The sequence below is a fragment of the Antedon bifida genome, chromosome 3 (genome assembly GCF_963402885.1).
Source record: "Antedon bifida chromosome 3, ecAntBifi1.1, whole genome shotgun sequence".
In the NCBI taxonomy this organism is placed as follows: domain Eukaryota; kingdom Metazoa; phylum Echinodermata; class Crinoidea; order Comatulida; family Antedonidae; genus Antedon; species Antedon bifida.
Genome location: NC_136228.1, coordinates 12879466 through 12900277, shown reverse-complemented (window position 1 = coordinate 12900277; position 20812 = coordinate 12879466). Strand labels below are relative to the sequence as shown.

General features: G+C 33.4%; 3 protein-coding genes and 1 long non-coding RNA gene across 6 annotated transcripts in view; 1 reads left to right on the top strand and 3 right to left on the bottom strand.

The window, feature by feature from the left end:
- Positions 1-20812, bottom strand: part of LOC144838616 (uncharacterized) — a 311214-nt gene that overhangs the window by 208546 nt on the left and 81856 nt on the right. The gene's annotated exons all lie outside the window — the stretch shown is intronic.
- LOC144838608 (arsenite methyltransferase-like) lies at positions 355-20133 on the top strand. Of its 2 annotated transcripts, none has more exons than XM_078694036.1 (9): positions 355-550; positions 15974-16155; positions 16312-16462; positions 17248-17384; positions 17805-17956; positions 18510-18641; positions 18764-18903; positions 19509-19637; positions 19823-20133. In XM_078694036.1, the coding sequence occupies exons 2-9, from the start codon at positions 15983-15985 to the stop codon at positions 19907-19909; spliced, it is 1101 nt and encodes a 366-aa protein (XP_078550162.1). In that variant the 5' UTR covers positions 355-550; positions 15974-15982; the 3' UTR covers positions 19910-20133. The 2 variants fall into 2 exon arrangements, with proteins under 2 accessions (XP_078550162.1, XP_078550161.1); XM_078694035.1 differs by lacking the exon at positions 355-550 and adding an exon at positions 14982-15112.
- Positions 1180-7477, bottom strand: LOC144838610 (tetraspanin-33-like). 2 transcript variants are annotated; one of them, XM_078694041.1, is made up of 7 exons: positions 7344-7477; positions 6578-6772; positions 6091-6165; positions 4259-4360; positions 3561-3740; positions 2933-3049; positions 1180-2329 (listed from the first exon to the last, which is right to left on the bottom strand). In XM_078694041.1, the coding sequence occupies exons 1-7, from the start codon at positions 7407-7409 to the stop codon at positions 2237-2239; spliced, it is 828 nt and encodes a 275-aa protein (XP_078550167.1). In that variant the 5' UTR covers positions 7410-7477; the 3' UTR covers positions 1180-2236. The 2 variants fall into 2 exon arrangements, with proteins under 2 accessions (XP_078550167.1, XP_078550166.1); XM_078694040.1 differs by lacking the exon at positions 6091-6165 and adding an exon at positions 5034-5108.
- LOC144838606 (creatine kinase U-type, mitochondrial-like) lies at positions 7810-13748 on the bottom strand. Its single transcript, XM_078694032.1, has 8 exons — positions 13715-13748; positions 12603-12993; positions 10355-10570; positions 9512-9696; positions 9311-9434; positions 8941-9075; positions 8528-8653; positions 7810-8075 (listed from the first exon to the last, which is right to left on the bottom strand). The coding sequence occupies exons 2-8, from the start codon at positions 12948-12950 to the stop codon at positions 7971-7973; spliced, it is 1239 nt and encodes a 412-aa protein (XP_078550158.1). The 5' UTR covers positions 12951-12993; positions 13715-13748; the 3' UTR covers positions 7810-7970.

The following is a 20812-nucleotide window of genomic DNA, read 5'->3' as shown; positions in this document are numbered from 1 at the left end:
CGAATTAGTTCGAAAAGTAGGTCATATTTTGTAGACATTGATAGGTCTAAACATTAACAAATTTACTGCAATTTAGTTCATCCGCCATTAACACCTGGTTGAGCTGCATGCCTCGTGGCTACTAACATAATTGAATATCCCGCCACAACAAGTGGTAGGCCTACTTTGTAGGAATACATTTTGATGGATGGAGAGTCGAATAGTCAATACCGGTGGCTTACTGTATTATTGTACAGGGGGCGAAAGTAAGAAAACAAGACGAAGTTTGACGATTTGTCTGACCGTGTTTGGAATGCTGACAAAGTAGGCCTACATGAAAATTGTAATGTATTTTACAAGCAGTAAATTATTTGATTGACAGAGATTCAAGCCTCGAAACACGCGTGTAGTTGAGTATCTAAAGGAGTCAATTTTCGTACAAATAAGGATACTATGACATCAAGAGCTGATAGTTATGAGACGCAAAGTGTTAAATTGTAAAAACCAAACAGCATCCAAAGAATTTATGATTTAACCAATAGGAAAACATTAGTGTGGACAAGAATGACAGGTAAGTTATTACTTTTATTCCTTCATGCTCAAACTTTGTTGTGGATTCGTTGATTCCACTGAAGCGTAGACTATGGTGCGCACTTCTGCTCCTCTACATTGTATCGTCCAGTAAACAATTATGCTTGATGGTCGCTTTAGTTCCATCCATAAGATGTGTACCGATAGACCTGCCCCGCAAAATGCGCAATTGCCCACACCTGTGTCTGCCCTTTTGAACTATTATTAATGTTTAACTGTACATTTTATGTTCAAATTAAAAGGGACAAGTCTAAACCACCTAGTAATAAGTATATAGTGAGATAAATATGATTGTCTAAAGGCCTAGTGTATTCATTAATATTATTGGTACGTCTCACGAACTATGCGTTTTCAGTTTTCCTCGTCTTTTACGACCTCATAAAATTTACCGTATTTTAATTCACATATTATCGTAATTGAACTTTTGTGTCGGGTTCTCGCGAATGAACCAAACCAGGGGGCGCTTTTAATTTATTCTGTTTTGAAATATTATCTATTTAGAGCATACCCTTCGCGATCATTCTCGCATGTACAGTATCTTCATCAAAAAAAAGATATCATAATAGCCATAAAAAACTTGAAAGACAAAAAAAACAAAGTAAAAGTTGATTAGAATAATACATACTCACTAAATTCCATTTAATTTATATATCAAGAAAAAAAAATTAAATGGGTTACTCAAACCCCAAACTGACTAGTTCTCTAGAAGGATCACACACACCAAAGTAGAAAATAGTTACCCTGACTGATATTTATATAAATATAGACACTATGTGACATTTTACCTAAACAATTGATTACATTGAATACTGTAATAATCAAGGTTTAACTGGATAAGTGCACATGTTGGCTCAAAACGTCTTTGGTTCAATCACAATTATTAAAGTAAAAAATAGTGTTTTACCTATAAAGGCTAAGAAAGAATTCTTGTAATAAATAGCATAATAAAATTGTGCAGTTAAATTATAACATTAAAGAGTATAGACACACCACCACATATATAAATAATATAGTAAAATAAAAATATTTGTTTACTTTTAACTTTTAGTTGCATACAAAATAGAAACATGTATCTTTTTAATAGAAATGTCCCGAGAAAAATGTCTCCAATTAATGACAAAAGTTATAATAAATGCTGAACCATCAGAATAAGACTCTTGGTGATACATAATATCAAATATACATAATAATAATTTTAAGTAATAGCCACAAAATATATTCTGTTTATTCTTTTTCAATTAGCATACATACTTTTTGTGTTATATAAAATAATTTGTGATTATTGACAATTTATTAAGAACAATAACCATTATTTTGTGATGAATCTCTTTCCAGTGATTGACTCTTAAAATACATACCAGTACCCGACTGATAATTTACTATTACTCTTTTCACATCGCCTAGCAAGACTCTAAATTTTATACACACCTGGTCCCACATCATGGGCTGACACCACAGTGTGCGTAAACAACAGAGTTTTGCTACACGATGTAAAAGTGGTATATGACTGATAGCTACTACAAACGGCCCATAATTATCATTTTTACAGTAATATATATTGTCCAATACTTGAGGCCCTTCCTAACCTCTACACCCCTATCCCCTGCTTATAATTTCTTGCATAGTATTTCGAAGCATGCAACTTTGTCTAATAAAAACGATGGCATTAGTTGAGACGTGCTCGGGATGAGTGTTCGTAACGTTCTTTCTCATTTTCGATCTCTCGGCAAAGAACGTACGCTAAAACGATTCCAGTGATCTGTTTAAAAAGAAAATTAATTTAGTAATTATTGCATTATTATATTTATTATTGTAATTATACAAATATGTAGTAATTGTTTAGCATTTAACCCTATTAATAAAACACATTTACATCTGTATTGAGGTTTGGATATATTGTATTACTGTTTGTTTTGTTACTATACCAACATACTATTTAACATCCAAATCTTTGCATATCTCTAACCTTTGTGAAGTCTTGGATTTCCCAATCAGTTATCAGTGAATGTGTTTGTTGAGCGGTAAAAAGCACAATATCAGAATGCAGAATAAACACAAACCACAAATTTGTTTAACATGCTCATTTAAACTTTATCATTACGCTAACGCCTTAAAAAGGCCATTAATAAAAGAGTCAACAGATAAAAATGTATTTGAAGATCAATACAGATTGGTCGCTGCCAGAAATAATATTTTTTGATCTGTTACCTTGTAACCATAGAATGTTCTAGAACATATTCATATAAAACAAAAATAGAAAATTAGCTGATGGTATAACCTCCACATCTTGGTTAGAAGTTCTTAAGCTAGAATTTGTCCCAAGAAAAGCACAGTCAATACTAGTTAGGTTAGAATAACAAACCTGAAAGGCTGCAACCATTATAACAGTAACTCCCACAATGTAACTCTTTGTCTTAATTTCATCTAAGAGAGCTTCAACACAACCCACTGTATAGATCTTATCGTTTGCTTCCACGACCTAGAAAAATTTAAAAAAACATGTCACAAGCAGCCACTTAATATTTTTTTAAGGCGTAGGATTGAATTGAACAATTAAACTACTGTATTAAAATGTCCACTTTTTAAAATTTTGATATCTTCTGTCTAGTAGTACAGTACATCATAACTTGTATGGCACGCCACATCTGTCATAACATTGGCTATTTAATATTTAGTAGTGGAGCTGTAGCTTGGTGGTTAACATGCTTGCCTTCCAATCCCAAGTCCATCTGGGGCTCAATCCTGACCTAGTGCCAGGGTTGTAACTCACAATCCTGACCTATTACCAGGGTTGCAACTCACGACCCTTTCAACTCCACTCCCTAAGCCTTAAATGAGACTTAGTTTATAAGCACGATAAAGTATTAAATAGTTTATCCATCATGTAATTGGAGAGTCACTCGCTGTTGGATGCGTATCAAATAAAAAAATTGTAAAGAAAATATTTAGTGAAATGCAAATCAGTCTAACATTACTAAATGATCACTCACTGATAAACGCTGTGTGTTGTAACCACACTGTGTATTGATAATTTCTTCTTCAGTATTACTATTGAGACAACATGAGTATGGCACGCCACATCTCTCAAGACTTGGGTTGCTTGGTGTACAGTTAAAGTACTTGTTCTTGGTCCAGTCGTTATATGTTGAAGCAGCTCCACAACATTCAAACTGTTGAAAGAATAACCTAATGTATTTACAGTATGTCTTTGCCATAATTCATCTGCTGTGAACATTGTAATTATTAACTTGAATCACAAAAAAGGCCACATTTGAAATTGAACTCCGGAGTTGACGCCCCGGTGTTTTGGTGTAAAAAGTAAAATCAAACAACTTCGGAGTTCAAAACACCGGGGTTTTGGTGTGAAAGGTACCAACATCAAACTCGTGAGTTTTTAGGTCAATCATATGTGTACAAAATATATAGCGGATCTAAAAAATAATAATTAGCATATATAAAACATTATATGACTTAAAATATTATCAATTAAAATGATTATGATCGTCGCTAAGTAAACAAACAAAATAGAGGGCGGTACTTATGATTTTATTTAAAAAACCCAGGTGTTGCTAGGTTGGTGTGAATGGGGAATTTCCTGAGTTTCTCAACATTTTGAATGATCACCAACCCGGAGTGTCTCCGGAGACCACTGCTAAGGTTCGGTGTGAAAGGGGTAAATGTTACTTACCGTTCTTTGTGAAAAGTCAATGAAGTTTGTGAGATCTTCATAGCCAGGTTGTCTGTATCTCATTATTGATGTTTCAACTATATCATTTGCTTCCTGTTCAAACTATCAAACAAAACAAAATATGTTATCTTTCACAAAACTATAGTTATTTTTTTTTTATTGCTTATTGATTGTTTTTCCATTGGAGGTCCAACCATGAACACAATAAACATAAGTCATAGGGCTGCTATCCCCAGCAGGGTGGCCAACGCTATGTTAGGTGGCAGCACAAAATTATGCCATGTCATGCTAGGCACAATTATGGCCAAATGTCACCAAACATTGTATCAGAGGGCGGTATATGAATATTGTGTATGTACCACAAAAGTGAAAAGTTATCTGGTTTTTGGCCAAATTATGCTAGATTTGGTTACAATTATACTACATTTTTTCGAAAAAATTCTAGAAAAATTGCTAGATCATGGGAAATATGCTTCAGAATTGATTTTTCATAATGCCAGATTATGCTAGATTTTCTAAAATTATACCTAGCATAAATTGTAGATGGGTCAACATTATGCTACATTTGGCCGCTATGATCCCCAGTACCATACAAAATGATTGCGTTTTTTGTTCGTTTTTATCTGTTTTCGTTTGGTATTGAAATCAAATCATAGGTTGTCGCACATAGAAAGATTGTAATATTGACAAGATATTGTTTAATCTCTTTGTCTTGCATCCCTATAATATAATGACCCCATTATGCTATTTACAGGTGGTTAGTAAATCATCTTACCTCATCTGAATATATAAACACTAGAACACCTGCCATAACTTCCAAGACAAAAATTAGGAGCAAAAGCAAGTAAAACTGAAATCAAGATCAGCAGGAAAAATGCAGGTTAAAAACACATGCTGTTAGTTAAATAATAGACACTAAAAAAGTATACAAAAATATTCATTAACTTTTTGTTTTAGATTTCAATTCAATTTGGTTTTATATTTCAACTTACAATGTAAATTTTTTAAGTTCTGTGCTATGAAGATTACAAATATCTACGCTAATAATATGAGACTCAACCAAAACACAAAGCAAAATACTTTATATGTACTGTATGATACATTTATATTGGTTATTTATCAATTTGAATAATTTTCAACTCTATTTAACTTTATTAATACTAATATACAGAATACTATAAATATTTTGTTTTAAATATCAATCATTAAATGTATTTATTAATTAACTAAATGTTTGGAAAGATAATTTAATATTATCAACATTTTCAAAGTTTGATTTCTGTTCACTTGAAACTTTGTCAAACTAAAAAGTGAAATTTCATTTTACAGTAGTTACATACTTCCCATCGGCGGGTGACTCGCTAACTTTAATTATGATGATGTAACAAAGTTTCCTACTAATTAGATACTTCCTGAAGACATCACATGACGAACAAAGAAACAAAAAGTTTAATGTATTTAAAGTAAAGTATTTTTGGCTAAATGCCCGTTTGAATTCTCGTCTTTCTGTCTATCCAGAATGGTTTCTAATTTTGATAGTTTATTTAGTATATCAACAAAATATATGTAGCATGCTTTTACATTCACCATTTATTGTATACAGAAATACAGTATACAGTACTGTATCACTGTGAATGTCACACACAGACAAACTTTTTAGGAAAAAGGGTATACATGCATGAAATGTTGTTAATATTTCTTCAAACTGCCAATGTAATGGTGCAAATGCATATGGCAACAAGCTTCATTGGTCTGTCAAATGCAGCATGTCATGTCAAAGTCAAATACATGTCAAAGGTCAAATGCATTTCATGCAAACTAGCAAGTCCTACCTTCCCTTTAAGGGCAAAGGCCATTATCCCACAAATCACCTCTATTAAGAAAAGGATTGCTAAGGATGCGTAGAACTACGCACAAATAAAAATATTGGTTAATACTGTACATTAATAGAACATTTACACAATTTTAAAATGAATTTTAGAGGTTTTGTTTATGATAGCAATTCTTAATATTTATATCGTTAGTCGTACAAATTTTTTTTTAAATGACAAATTATTAGACTTTATACTGAAATATTAAAGATGTACGCAGATTGGTAAAGAAATGACAATTTAAATTGTAATATTTAGCTAAAAAGGCATTCAATCTGCATATTTACATTACGTTTTGCTGATACATTATTCGCACTTGGAATACTGTATATAATCATATTTGTAAATGTCAGTTGGTCATCATTTTTAAGATTTACTGTACGTTTTATCTACGAAGCTACTTCGTAGGTAAAGTTGCAGTACTTTCTTTCTGTACTGTAATACTTACAATCGTCAGAAGCACACAATTTTCACGGAGTGCACCAACACATCCTGAGAAACCGAGAATAAAGGCCAAAGCACCAACAACAATAAGAACAATTGAAGGGTCCGTGAAGAAGTCCACGTAAGAGTTGATGCTTGTCTCACTTTCTCGCTCTACGAGTGCCCATATGCCAATTCCCATCAACACAATGCCAAATAACTATAAATACAAAATAATTTGGTAAAACTTAGTAGTCTTATTATATAGTATAAGCATACAAAGGAAATACTTCATATTGAAGATCACAATGCCTTTTGGTATCATTAATATGTTCATTACAACTCCCAGGTCTCATAATTTTTTTTAAATATTTTTTTATTAGGCCTTAATTAATAATTAGGCCTAGGCCTATACATTATTTATTTCTTTTAGTTTTAAAATTAAATTTTATACAGTATTTTTTAGTAATTCTATTACATCAAATCAAACACTTGCCAATAATCCGACTTAATATAAGTATAAATAAGAGAGAGATTACTGTGTACTGGCCTAGATACTATAATATAATTCTGATATATTAGCCGCCACCTATAATAGTCTAGGCCTAGGTCGATTCGACCACAGTGTCGGTTTAGACAATACCTTTAAAAAAGTCTTTTGATAGCCAGTCTACAAGTGGCTGTAGGGACATTAGGCCTAGCCCAATCGATGACTCATTGTGAAACTCGAAAGTAACATTAACATCCGATACAGTACAGTAGTGATAAAATCGGAAACACTATTTACTTACCCAAAATAAGAAGTTAAAAACAAATAAAAGGTATTTGACTACCGGCCTCGTATCTTGATGGGACATATTGACGTTTAGATAAGAGTCAAACTTCGAACCATCAAAATCAAGCCAGCTACAGAGTGACAGTTTAGTTTGTGGACGCGATTTTTGATGACTAAAACAAAACAAAGCTCGACTCCACCCACCTAGATATGGCGCGTCTTGTGTGCATTCAATTCAGATTAAGATAACTCTCATTGGTGTGAAGAAAGTATATAATATTATCCCGAATATTGTTTAATAATATACAAATAATGAAAATATATAATAACGTTTTGTTTAAAAACTTATATAACAAATCAAATGAATGTTTTCTAAAGAAAGATTGTAGGATAAGGATCACGTGTAGGAAGGAATCATCGAGCAAACTCAGCACAAAGTATATAATTATAGCAAAACGTTTATTACTTCCAATGAAATTTATTCTATATATTGCACACACTCCCGAGTATCGTTTTCAAAATAGTTATACACAAATATCATGTACATTTCTAGTTTTATTTTATATATTACATTATAAAAGTATTTATTGTACATCTTTACAAATATTACTATAAATAAATTAACTAATTCCATGTTACGTCTTTAATGGCGTGGAATTAGGTCATTGATAGACCGGCCTCGTTCGAGTCTTTTCTCCATGTTTACAAGGAGTTCAACACCGTCGATGACGCGTTGGACTAGTTGAACCTGCAGCGAAAGAAAACGAAAAGAGAGGTTATCAAACGTAACTAGACTGAATCGATGTATTTCTCATCGACCCATGCTTTCGCGGGCACAATTAACCTTTAATTCACGTGCGTACCACCAGTGGCGGATCCAGGATTTTGAAATGGAGGGGGTGGGGGTGGGGCTAAAAATGGTGAAATGAAGGGCTGAGTTTAATTTGATGTTCTATCTTTTGTTTTCGTATATAAGTTGGGGATCCTTATGTGAAAAATAGCCGAACTACTTCCTATAGTACTAGCCCTCTAAATAATCTCTCTCACTAGTAGAAAGTAAAAAGAAGTTGAAAATAACAACGGTATTTCCACACAATTTGTAGTAGTTCCACGTCACAATAAAGAATATATTTTATATTACTGTAATTATTAAACCAGGAAAACAATAATTTCAAAAGGTATACATTAACGTGTACTTACTTCTGATTGTCCCAAACGATCAAGGTTGGAGATGTCAAACGTATCTCCTTCTGTGGAACTGTCTACTCCTCCGGTTCCACGTTTCTGTAGACGAAGAGAGGCCAAAATATCTTCGAATCTCGGATCCTATAAAGAAAATAACGTTTCGTATAATGTTTAGTGATTTCCAGACCGTCAAATACTTTAAGCATTCTCGCCTCCTATGATAGTAACCCCAGAACCTCTCACTGTCTCCTCCCCTCCTCACTATACCATTAAGCATACCTTACCGTACTTACTACTAAATTAAACACCTGCGCAAAACCCAAAGCGCGTACCATATCCATTTGAGTGCGCGCGTAACACTTGGTGTGCAGTACAATAGTAGCAATAAAGTATGCAAAACCACCGATGATTTATTACCAATACCATACCTTATGGAGTTTGGTAAGCTTTACGTGAACACCCGCACGCAGACCAGTTCCCAGGTTGGAAGGACATGTCAAAATATATCCTAAATGTTCACTCCACATAAACTCCCAGCCGTTTGATTTAATCTGCTTCTCAACCTGAAAAAAAAAATAAAGAAGCGATGTTAGTTTAAGGCCTGTCTACACTATCAAATGTGCCCAAATATGGTAGTGATATACTCAAATATGGCAATGATTATGACATCATCATGTCCATGGGAACATCACATTTTTTTGGTCACATAAGTTTGATAGTGTAGACAGCTTTATAGTTTCCTAAATTCAACATACATTTTTTAAATTGAAATTATAAGTTTGAGATATTTTAAGTTACCTCTTTTAGTCCATCACAGAATCTCTTAAATACACGTTTCATGTTTCCCCCTTTCTCCATGGAGATGACACGCGTGTGGTCCTCTTCGTTCACCCACACGAGGAAGTTCTTTTGGTCGTTGTGCCTGGAAAAGAGAACTGATATTTCAATGGCCTGCATCTTATTTTACCCATTTGAAACAAAGCGATAGGCGTTACTAACCAAATTCCTCTGGCATCAGGCCAATCTCTTGCCATACCAGCACATGTTAGAAGTGGAGACACTGGTTTGTCGAATAAGAAGTGATCGTTTATAAGCTGCTCCTGTTCGCCTTCTGTCATGTTGTTAAGCGGATAGTAAGTTCCTCGCAGATCCCCCTTTAATCCATCAAGGGCTGCCTTCACAACCTATAGAAGGAATATAAATTGTATTAAATCTATATAAGCTCACCGCCCTCCCCATGTAACTATCCATACAATAGATACTGTATATGGATGTGTGCAACAGTTTACAAAACAAAGAACCAAGCCGTCATTTTATTAGACTACGGTTGATATTTCTGTAAGTCTATATTGTCTATTTTGGAAACAACGACGATAATCATCATTATTTCATTTGATTTCATTGTAGTTTGTTATCTGCTTTGATAGTAAATAAGGTCTGTTTACATTTGTTTTTTTGTGTTTTCTATTGAGCGTTTCATGGCCTTACTGAAAAACAACTTTCAGTTGAGTTAAGGGTCTTTCACACCTGTTCCGGCATGGTTCCAGTCCGGCGCCGGAAAATCCAACGAACGTCAATGTTTCGTTTTCACGCGGCTACGCACCATATCCATTGGCTCATAGCCGCGTGGAGCGTCGTGAAAACGAAACATTTTGATGTTGATTCGCCGGACCGGAACCGTGCCGGAACAGGTGTGAAAGACCCTTTAAGTGTCCGTGAATAAATAAAGCTTATTATTATAACGGATTCTTCTCCACTTTGTGCTCTCAACCCGGATGATACTTTAAAAATAATCAACACGCATTATAATTAGATAATATTGCATGCAGAAATCAAACTTACACGTTCCACTTCTCGTCGTTCGCCCCGTGTACAGGAAGGCGGTAAATCCAAACCGCGAATGCTACGTCCTGTACGAACACGAGAGGACAAGACATATTTCGAGTCAAAGATTCCACCTCGGATCTTGGACGAATCGAGATCTGTTGGGTGGATGTCTTCTGGTCCATAACCATTATGACGTGTAAATATAATTGGATCAAATAGCTCCTTAAATACCTATAAAGAATGAAAATATTAAGATAAACTAGAATTTAATTCGTCACTTTGACGAATTATAGGTGATCATTTTTATCATTTTAATGAAATTAACATTTTTTAAACATGCACGTACGTTAACATACGATCGTAAAAAGCTGATGTACGCCATCCTATGACATGATGCATATACACTTATAGTGCTGAGTTGTACCTATTATGTGTCATATACAATATATACAGTATATACTGTATATCTATATACAGTGTAGCATAGGTAAAATTATGGGACCCACATCATGTTCAAATTTGTTGGTATGATGGAATTATCAAAATAAACTCGAAGATGACAATTTCGAAAGATAATGAATTGAGCAAATAAATATAAAGATTGGAAGAGAATTTGATACGTAGAAGCGCAATGCGCGCTCATTGAAATTTGTATAACTTCGACTAAAGAAATCTAAAAACTACGTTTTAACTTCAACTGGCCATATTATAACATCGCAACATCCGATAGGCTTAATTTTTATATGAATTCATATCTACATTTCAACAGCTTTCATAATATGTTATAATCTTCAAGGTCACCTTTAATTCTGAAGAGCTATTAGATATTCAAATGTATGGTGTAGCTAAAATTACACGACCTAGGTTATTCAAGTTTTTACGCGTGATGACGTCATCAAAATAAAAATGTTTACAACCCATGAGAAAGATAATCAATTGAGCAAGCACATTCTAAAATTTTTGCGAAAATCGGGCTCAAATAACGGAGATGCGCTCTACTGAATGTGATAACCCACACAAAAAGATAAAAATTACTAATTTTTAAATTCAAGTGGCCATTTGATGACGTCATACCATTTTGTACGTCTAATGTGTACATGAATATGTATCTACAACCCAATGGCTTCCCGAATAAGTTAAAAAAATTAGGGGTCACCTGCCATTCTGAAGATTTATATATATTCATTTTAAAAAGGCCTTATTTTTCACCATTTTCAGCACTTTGATGCAATTAATTTGCGCATTTTGTCATTTTTAACCTGCTCGTATAGTGTTGTTTTAAGTCGGAACTGACTCAAATTTGGTGAATGTACTAAGAATGGTGAGTAGAATGCGATTTGTAAAAAAAATTCATATTTTTTACGCTTTTTAAGTATCGCGCGCGCAAAAACGCATTTTTGCGCAGTAATTTTTTTAAACACGCAAATGGCCTAATTCATGCTCTAAATTGATCAAAACTTAATTTTGAGCGTTTTAAATTTTTAACGCGCGATATCACGCGCATGAACCTACGTGCGCGTGCGTTTTTATTTGCTAATATTTTTACCCTTGATCTGAAGTTTACGTGTAGTGAATTTCATTAATATGTGATAATGAATTATGGAGATATGATTGATAATGTGATTTCGCAAAATGGCGTATAAATGTCGTCACGGATGAGTGATCACGCTGGAAAGCTTATTAGGATTAAGTTATATTATTTGAAAGATATTCTGAAATTTTTGTAATCATTGACATTAAACTTTTTGAGATAATTGTTACACAAAATAGTGTACAGAAACAATAAAGATTTTATACAATAACAATAGGTGATCATTTTATTCTAAATGATCACCTAATTAAGGTTAGCATTTAAAAAATCTTCTTCTTTCTTTAGTGGAGTAGACAAAGCTGGCTCTAGGCCATAGTTCAACAACTCTTCCCTGCTCAGAGATATTGGGATTTTTTCCATATCATTTTATTGTACACAGTAGTTTGTTTTCTAGAATCCAGGCCTAGGTGGCCTAATTAACTTCACAGACATAGGCCTAAGGTTTATCGCAAATAGCTTGATTTTGCGAGAGGAACGTCATTGTACAATGCATAAATGTGAAGGGTTTGGGAGCAAACGTCACGACGCGTACGTACAAGTACAAACAACAAATCACGTAGGCCTACGTACGCGTCGTGACGTTTGCTCATAAATCCTTCCCACCATGCGTCGCGCACGCGATAAACCTTATTCCTTTGAAACTGCAGACTGAAAATTGGTTTCAACAAATACCTCGTATGACTCTTCGTCACCAGCAACCATTCCAACTGTTTCAATGAAAGGGTGACCAGGATTGTCAACTCCCGTCTGAATACAGTCATCGATCGTGAAACCACTCGGCGTTTTGCGGTCCTTCAACTCCGCGTAGATACGTGGCGTCATGTAGCGCGCCATTAAATTATTGTGGTTTTTAACGTCAGGGAAATCCGCAGACGCAGGATAGCATTTACGATTGTTTTCGGATTTGGCATATGCGGCGTTCTTGAGAGCTGCCGCCCCTACGAAACCGCCACCGACGGTCAGTGCCGCTAACATCCGCTTCCTTGCTGTCCAACTCAATCGTGAAAATATTGGGGACATTTTTTACCGTTGTGATATTGATGACACGTCTATTTAAAGAAAACTATTTTTATTATTTTATTTATTTATTTTTTATTTTATTTCATCAAAATCAACAGCAACGAAAGTTGCCACTTAAAGGTATGAAACAGAAAACAGATAGGCCTACAATAAATACTCTATCTATGAAGCAAACTTAAATAAATATATGTTAAATAGGCCTAGTAAAAATTAGCCTAGGGCCTAGGCCTATTCAGCACAATTATTTTTTAAAAAGAATACAATGAGTCTTGAATGAAGAATGGCTATTGGAAAAAATATCAACATTTATATTTGACTCACTTAAATGGTTATACAAAGAAGGCAAGCGTGTCTGAAACCCATTTTCGAGACATTTACTCGGAACATAAAAAGTGGACTTAACTCTAGTTTTACGAGAAGGAGCATGTAAACTGAAAAGAGAACAGCAGTCACAACTAGGCCTACCTAGACCTAGCCTAGTAAACAAACAATTGACACTCTTGTAAAGAAACATTAAATCTTCTAAACTTAAGAGGTTCAAGACAATTAACAACATCAAAACGTTTACAAACTTATTTTGAACACGTTGGAGCAGCCTTGTTCAACATAAGTTTGTTAGGTTTCTTTAGGCCTATTTATGAAAGGATAAATTTGTTTATTTGCACCATATTCCTATATTTCTTTCATAATTTAAAATTAATTTGTAAATAAAATATAAACTAAATACTTCCAAATAAAGAAAAAAACTTACCTACCGTTATCACAGGTCCGCACCTCGCCTCCTTGGTTACACTCCCCAGTAGAATGAAATAATAACAAAATGATGATGATGGGTTTTGCGTCTCAATTCGATTGTTCGATAAACAATAAGCGTATTGGGAGATACCATTACGCCATTGGTCAGATTCCGCATATGATGCGCCATGCGTTGCCATGGCCTAAGCGCGTCGTCATGACTACACGTTACAACACTTTATTGGCGTGCGCGGACGAACATCAGCAAGATTATTTTTCGTAAATTTTTCTTCGGGATTTTGGTTAGTGGTTCGTCCATGGAAAAGTTTGTCAAAAAATGGCCAGAAGTATGATTTTTGGCATTTTTGACCTTTGACCTACATATCATATAACTCCGTAACTAACAGTTGGACAAACTTTAAATATAGGGCTCAAATTAATATGAAGGTATATGTTTTTATTCAGTCTAATAAGAACTTTTTCAAGAAAATTACGCAAAATCTTCTTATTGACCTTCGACCTGTACTGGTAGTACACATTCTTATAATCTCAAAAACTATTGGCCGAAGGGTTATTTTTGTGAAATTGTTCGAAAAATTTACATTTATATGTTGTATAATAACAACATTTTATAGAAATGTAAAAGAATTCCATTTATGATCACTAACTGAGGGCGCTGTTCATACAAGTAAAAACACTTTTTTGCCTGTATCTAATTAAGTTTTAGCCATAATAAATTTGAAAATGGTCTTATTTAATAGATAATTACATTTTTTTTATATTAAAAAAATAAAACTTTATATTAAATACACATAATTCTGATAAATTCATGTGAAGTGCTTAAAATCAGCAACACATTTTAATATTATAACAAATGCTAGTGATGTTTATTGTTAATAAATTACAAAGTTAGTGATCATAAATCAAATTCTTTTACATTTTAGGCCTACATACTTAAGTCCTAAAGCTCTGTCTACACTATCAAACTTTATGTGACAAAAAATATGATGTGCCCATATATAGACATGATGATGTCATATCACTACCATATTTTGGCATATCATTACCATATTTTATAGGCACGTCACACTTTTTTATCAGTTTGATAGTGTAGACATGACAGAGGCTGGTTAATAAACTAATGGTGTCCTGTCTTTTTCGTACCTACTTATACGATGAAAACGAAGACTCTATTTTTATTGTTGGTTTTTAGTTTATTCTTGACTTGAATTGACTTTCTGTTTATAAAATATTAACAAATATTAATTATTATTAAGTTTTTACAATTCAACAAAACATTACTTCACACATGAGGGCGGTATATACAAAAGAGCATTTGAAAAGTTCTAGAAAATCCTTATGAAAATATATAAAAGCATTGTTGCAACATATAGATTAATTTTACTTCAAGTCAAGGACAACAAAATGTAAGTATGCATAACCCATAACAAAAATATGCTAGGCGTATGTTGTTAAGGCCAAGCCTAGGCCTAGGCCTAGGCCACAGTTGTTTAGTCCTAGCCTGGCCTAGAAGGCCTACCTTCTTGTATGTGTTGTCTAGCCCTCTTTCTAGCTGATATATATGCATCCAGACTGACGCATGGCGCGAAGCCTCCCCTTTTCTTTAGAGTAGTAGGCTAGATAATAGAATAACTATGTCCAGAGGCTAAATAACATGTCTGGATGCTACAATCAATGTCATTAATTGACGAGCAGTTGTTTATCAAAGACAAAAAAAAAGATAATAAGTTAATGATAATATTAACTGCTTGATTTAGATATATATTGTCCCCCCCCCCCTCCCCCCTAAACATTTTCACATTTTTTGGATCTTGAAATAGAAAAAAGAAGTATTGATTGCTAAATTATTTTTTTAATGTGCCAAATGTCACATTATAGTAAGTTATTCACTTTGACCAAAAACTGAATCGAAAAAAAATATTTGCCTGAAAAAAATACTTAAATTGTCTGTCAGACCATACAATTACAATGGTTTTTGTTTTTGGTTAAAATTAAACCTTTCTTTTGTCTTTTTATAAATACACTAAGTGAAATTATTATTTTTTTGGTTTTTTTACAGACAGAATTGAATAACTTTATTAAAACTGCAAGATGGCCTATTTAAAGTCTGATTTTTTTAATCTTCCTTTTTAATAAATAGTTGTCATATTTATGCATTATTATTTTAAATATTTATATAATTGTAAACTTCATATGCACTAGATAAGAAAGTTATTAATTTAGATTCCTACTTATTAATAATAACTAAAAATGCTTTTTACTTATAGAAATTGAAAATGTCTACTACAGCAGATTCTAACCAGATTATTTCTGATGTAAAAGATTATTATGGAAAAGTTCTTAAAAGTTCAGATGATCTAAAAACTCCAGTATGTTGTACAAGACCTCTGAACATGTCAAAGAATATCAAAGATGCACTATCGCAAATACATGAAGAAGTTCAAAACAGGTACGCTAAGATTAATTATGTAACAATGTTTAAAAGTTTCATGAGTCAGCAAGAATCAAGAGATAGAAGAGTAAATATTTCAAATTCGACGATGACATTGCAACAATTATGCATGGTAAAATATTAACTTATGAATTGATAACTTGATTTTTGTAGGTACTATGGTTGTGGTCTTTGTATACCGACTTGTCTAGAAGGAGCTAAAGTTCTAGATCTTGGAAGTGGGGCAGGACGCGACTGCTACTTGCTGAGTAAACTAGTTGGTGAAAATGGTCATGTTACTGGACTTGACATGACAGAAGAACAGGTATCCAATAACATTCATTATGTTCAGGTGTATTGCTTTATAGGCCTACTGTGTTGTATACAACTTTATTATTTACAATGAAACCCCTACACTTACATTTTTTACTGAAAAATCTGGGGTGATTGGTTGAAATGATCATGTGATTGCCACAGATAATCATGTGTATAGCAGGTTACCTATTTGATAAAACATTGTAGTTTTATCTAAAATGATATTCTGTACCTGCCTATCTAAAACAAACAAACTTAATGATTGTAATGTACACGATATTGTTGGTTGCAATTTGGGTAAAGATCCTCTTATCCTATGCATATATACTTTATAAACCTTAGTTTTCCTTATACAATTACTGATAGTCCCAGAGGCCTGGGTACGAAATTTGGCAAAAAATAACAGGTCCATAACAATAGAATTACTGAAGTCTTGTATTTGAATTTAGTGGGTGGGATTATATATGAACATACATATATAAATCCAAAGGCAAATTACTGAAAAAATGACAATGCTGTGGGTATCAGTGGCTGGATAAAAGCGAAAAGCTAAATCAAAACGAGAAGTAAAACAGCCAGAAAAGTTAGCAGAGCTTTCGATACATATATATATATACTTGGTCATATACTTAAGTATATTTGTATGCATTTCTGTCTCTGTGTATTTGGTACATAATTTTTCTCTAAAAATTGCAACAATTCAACCCCCTGGCTACCAATGTATTGATGAATGAATTTAGATAATAAAGATACCAAGATATATGTTTGGTAAATATGTAATGTTATTTATTTCAGTTGGAAGTTGCCAGAAAATACAAAGATTATCACAGTGAGCTGTTTGGACACAAAGCTAGCAATGTTGACTTTTTGTTTGGTTACATCGAAAAGTTAACAGAGGCAGGAATTAAGGAAAACTTTTTTGATGTGATTGTGTAAGTGACTGAGTTTAAGCATTCAACTAAATAATAGTTTTGACTATTTGTAAATGAAATAATTAAAGATGTATTGTCCCCCAAAAACATGAAAAATAAAGATTAATAAAATCAGACTGAATATATTATTTTGTACTTTTAATAATTAATCACTTGCGTTGGAAAAACGGGAAAAAATTAATGTTTTCACTTATAAAATGACAAAATAAATGGTTAAATTCAACTAAAAACCCATTGGCAGCCAACCTATTTTTTGCTTTAAATTACAGTTTTTAGGTACTACATTTTTTTTCTATCTAATTTTTGGTCAAAGTGGATTAACTATTAGGTGACATTAAAATGGCATATTCAATAAAAAAATGTTTCAGAATTATTTTTTCAGGGGCACAATACATCTTTAACTTGTTTTTTTTTTGCTAGATCAAACTGTGTAGTCAACCTGTCTCCTGACAAAAAAACAGTCTTAGAAGAGGCTTTCAGAGCTCTGAAAGAAGGAGGAGAACTGTACTTCAGTGATGTGTATGCTAGCAGACCTGTGCCAGAAGATCTGAGACAAAACAAGGTATTGTGGGGTAAGTAACTCTAAATATAACAGGGCCCGGCTGTAGCCACCAGTACGGTTGGTAAGATTTTAACCTGACTACTTTTTTTCACAGAGGCCTTTGACAACCCAGTGGCTTGAACAGAGATTGTTCCCTTTTCCGGACCACTTTATTTCTTGTGGCTACAACACTGAACAGTGTATTTAAATGAATGTATAGGTTTAAATAATTATGTTAATTGAATATAGGTTATGTATTGCTAATAAGTGTGTGAAGATCGGTAGATTGATTGATCAGTACAATGTATATGTACAGACTCCTGTACCAATTCTTTGTTATTTCAATAAGTACATCCTTTAACTAAGATTGGTGTTCAAAATCCCGGAACTTGCTGGTCTGTCCAGGTACAACGGCAACATAAAGTATGCAATGTATTATATTGTAGTATACTGTGTGTGTGAATACTAGTTTGATAGTGTAGAAAGAGCTTAATAAATTGTATGGAATCATTTAGTAGTTATTATGAACCAGTTTGAAAGCAAATATTTATAATATCAGATATTTTTTGAATATTTTTCTACAGGAGAATGTTTGTCTGGTGCTCTTACGTGGGAGGATTTGGTCAACTTTTCAAAAGAGGTTGGCTTTTCTCCTCCACGCCTCGTATCAGTCGCACCTATTGACATCACAAATCCAGAGATCGTCAAGCTTGTAGGTATGTTACCTCTTTACTTTTCACAACCACCCATTTCGAATGAGATCCCTAGTCTACTGCAGTACATTGACATTTTACTGGAGTAACACAATTTACTTACTCCATGGTTACTGTACTTTTAGGTGATATGAAGTTTATCTCTGTGACATGTAGAGTGTTCAAACTACCAGCTACGATGGAAGAAGCTGGTGACGTTATATATGAGGGCACTGTCACTGATCATCCCGACAGCTTGAATATTGACATCTCTTCAACATTTGAAGTATGTATGCAAGTTGACTAATCATATTCAAACACAATAGTATAAAAATAATGAATTTTTATGAGTGTAATGGTACAAATAATGGCATGAGGTGAATGATGAAATATAACCTTTCATCATTCACCAAATGCCATTATTTGTACCATTACATATATATAAAACTTTCATTTTATATAAACATATATCTCTTCAAAAATGTACTTCCATCGCGAAACCAGTCACAACATTCAATATTTGCAGTGGAAGTACAAAATAGGTGGTGCTGTTGTATTTCAAATAGTATAAAAAAATATTTTCCAAACACGAAAACATTGTTGAAAATAGTGCATACTATTGCACTCCATGTGACCACAGTCGTCCAATCAAATAAAAGGAATATATTTAGATGTTATATAATGCAAAACATTGCACAGAATATGGTATAAGGCCTCTCACTATAGTATCAATCGTCCCAAAATCTGATATAATTCAGTAAGTCGGTAGTGTAATGCAGATTACTTGAAAGAAATCTATTCAAGGAAATAAAGACGGGAAAACAAGATGAAATACAAAACTCATAATAGGGATCATTACTAATTCTTTACTTTTCTCTTTTGCGAAAACAGGCAAGCTGTCCTACATCTGTTGACAGTACCATGGCAACAATTCTTAAATCCAGTCGCTATGCAGACGATTTTACCTTCAATACCTCTGGTCCTTCAGAGGCTAAGAAATCCTGTCAACCTAAAAAACTTGTGAGTATTAGTATTGTTTAAGTGTTTAATTAGTGAATAAACACTACAGCATTTGATACGGAAAATGTTTGTATCTATTTCCTTTAAAAGTTAGAGACAACAATTATTTATTGTAGATTAAAAGTATTGAAGATACTCAATAACACAGAAAAACTTAATAGGAATGTTGAATATTATTTTGACAGGACTGTACAATGGATCCATTTGTATACCTTGAGACGAAGCCTGTGGCGTCTGGGTGTGGTCCAAAAACAAGTGGCAAATGCTGTTAAATTGGAACCTGCTAGTTATAGTAGATATTAAAAGCATGCTGCATGCAGAGTCATAACCGAAATTGGGAGACATGAATAAAACATTATTTAGTTCCAATGGCTAATCATGTGGAGCTGCGTGGTGAAAAATTTGTGACATGATTATTTGTATATCAGATTTGCTTCTTTCTTGAAGATATAATTATTTATTAAACAAAACAAATAAATGAGACATGATAATCATATTTATTTTAGTCCTCAACTTTTTGATTACTTTCTAACTTGCCCATTTAAATGCCAACCATTGTCACACAGCCGCAATTACGGCTCTTTCGGACATGTAATTGCCGGTAACCAACGATGAACAACGGTAAATAGCCACAACTGTACACATATAAATGTAAAAAGTAAAATTTAATAATAATCTTTGACAACCAATTCTTTCTTTTATAATTCAAACCCCCCAAAAAAAACCCACAAAAAAACCCAACCAATTCTCAACCAATGATACCGTATTCCTATTCCCCACAACCTTTATGCAATTCCCCAAATTTCCCAATCCTTCCAAACAAAATATCAACAATCTTCTTATTTTTAAATAAATCCCCGAAACCCCCCTTTCAAATACAATAATATCACAAGATGAATAATTAAACAATAATAAAGGTCCACAATATCGTTCCTTCTTGCCTTCTCTCCTACGCTGACACAAAACCAAATTAGAAAGATAAAAGTTAAACCGATTCTGCAACTAAACAACTCCCACGCCTCTGCTCCCGTTCTGCTTGTATTATCAATTATAATTCTTCCTATTTTCTGACATATAAATAAATCAAATATAAAGTTAAAATGTTTCTTGATGTCGTTCTGCACTGCAATCCGCTCCCCGACCAATTATTCCTTTCTCCTTTCCACGTAAAATAA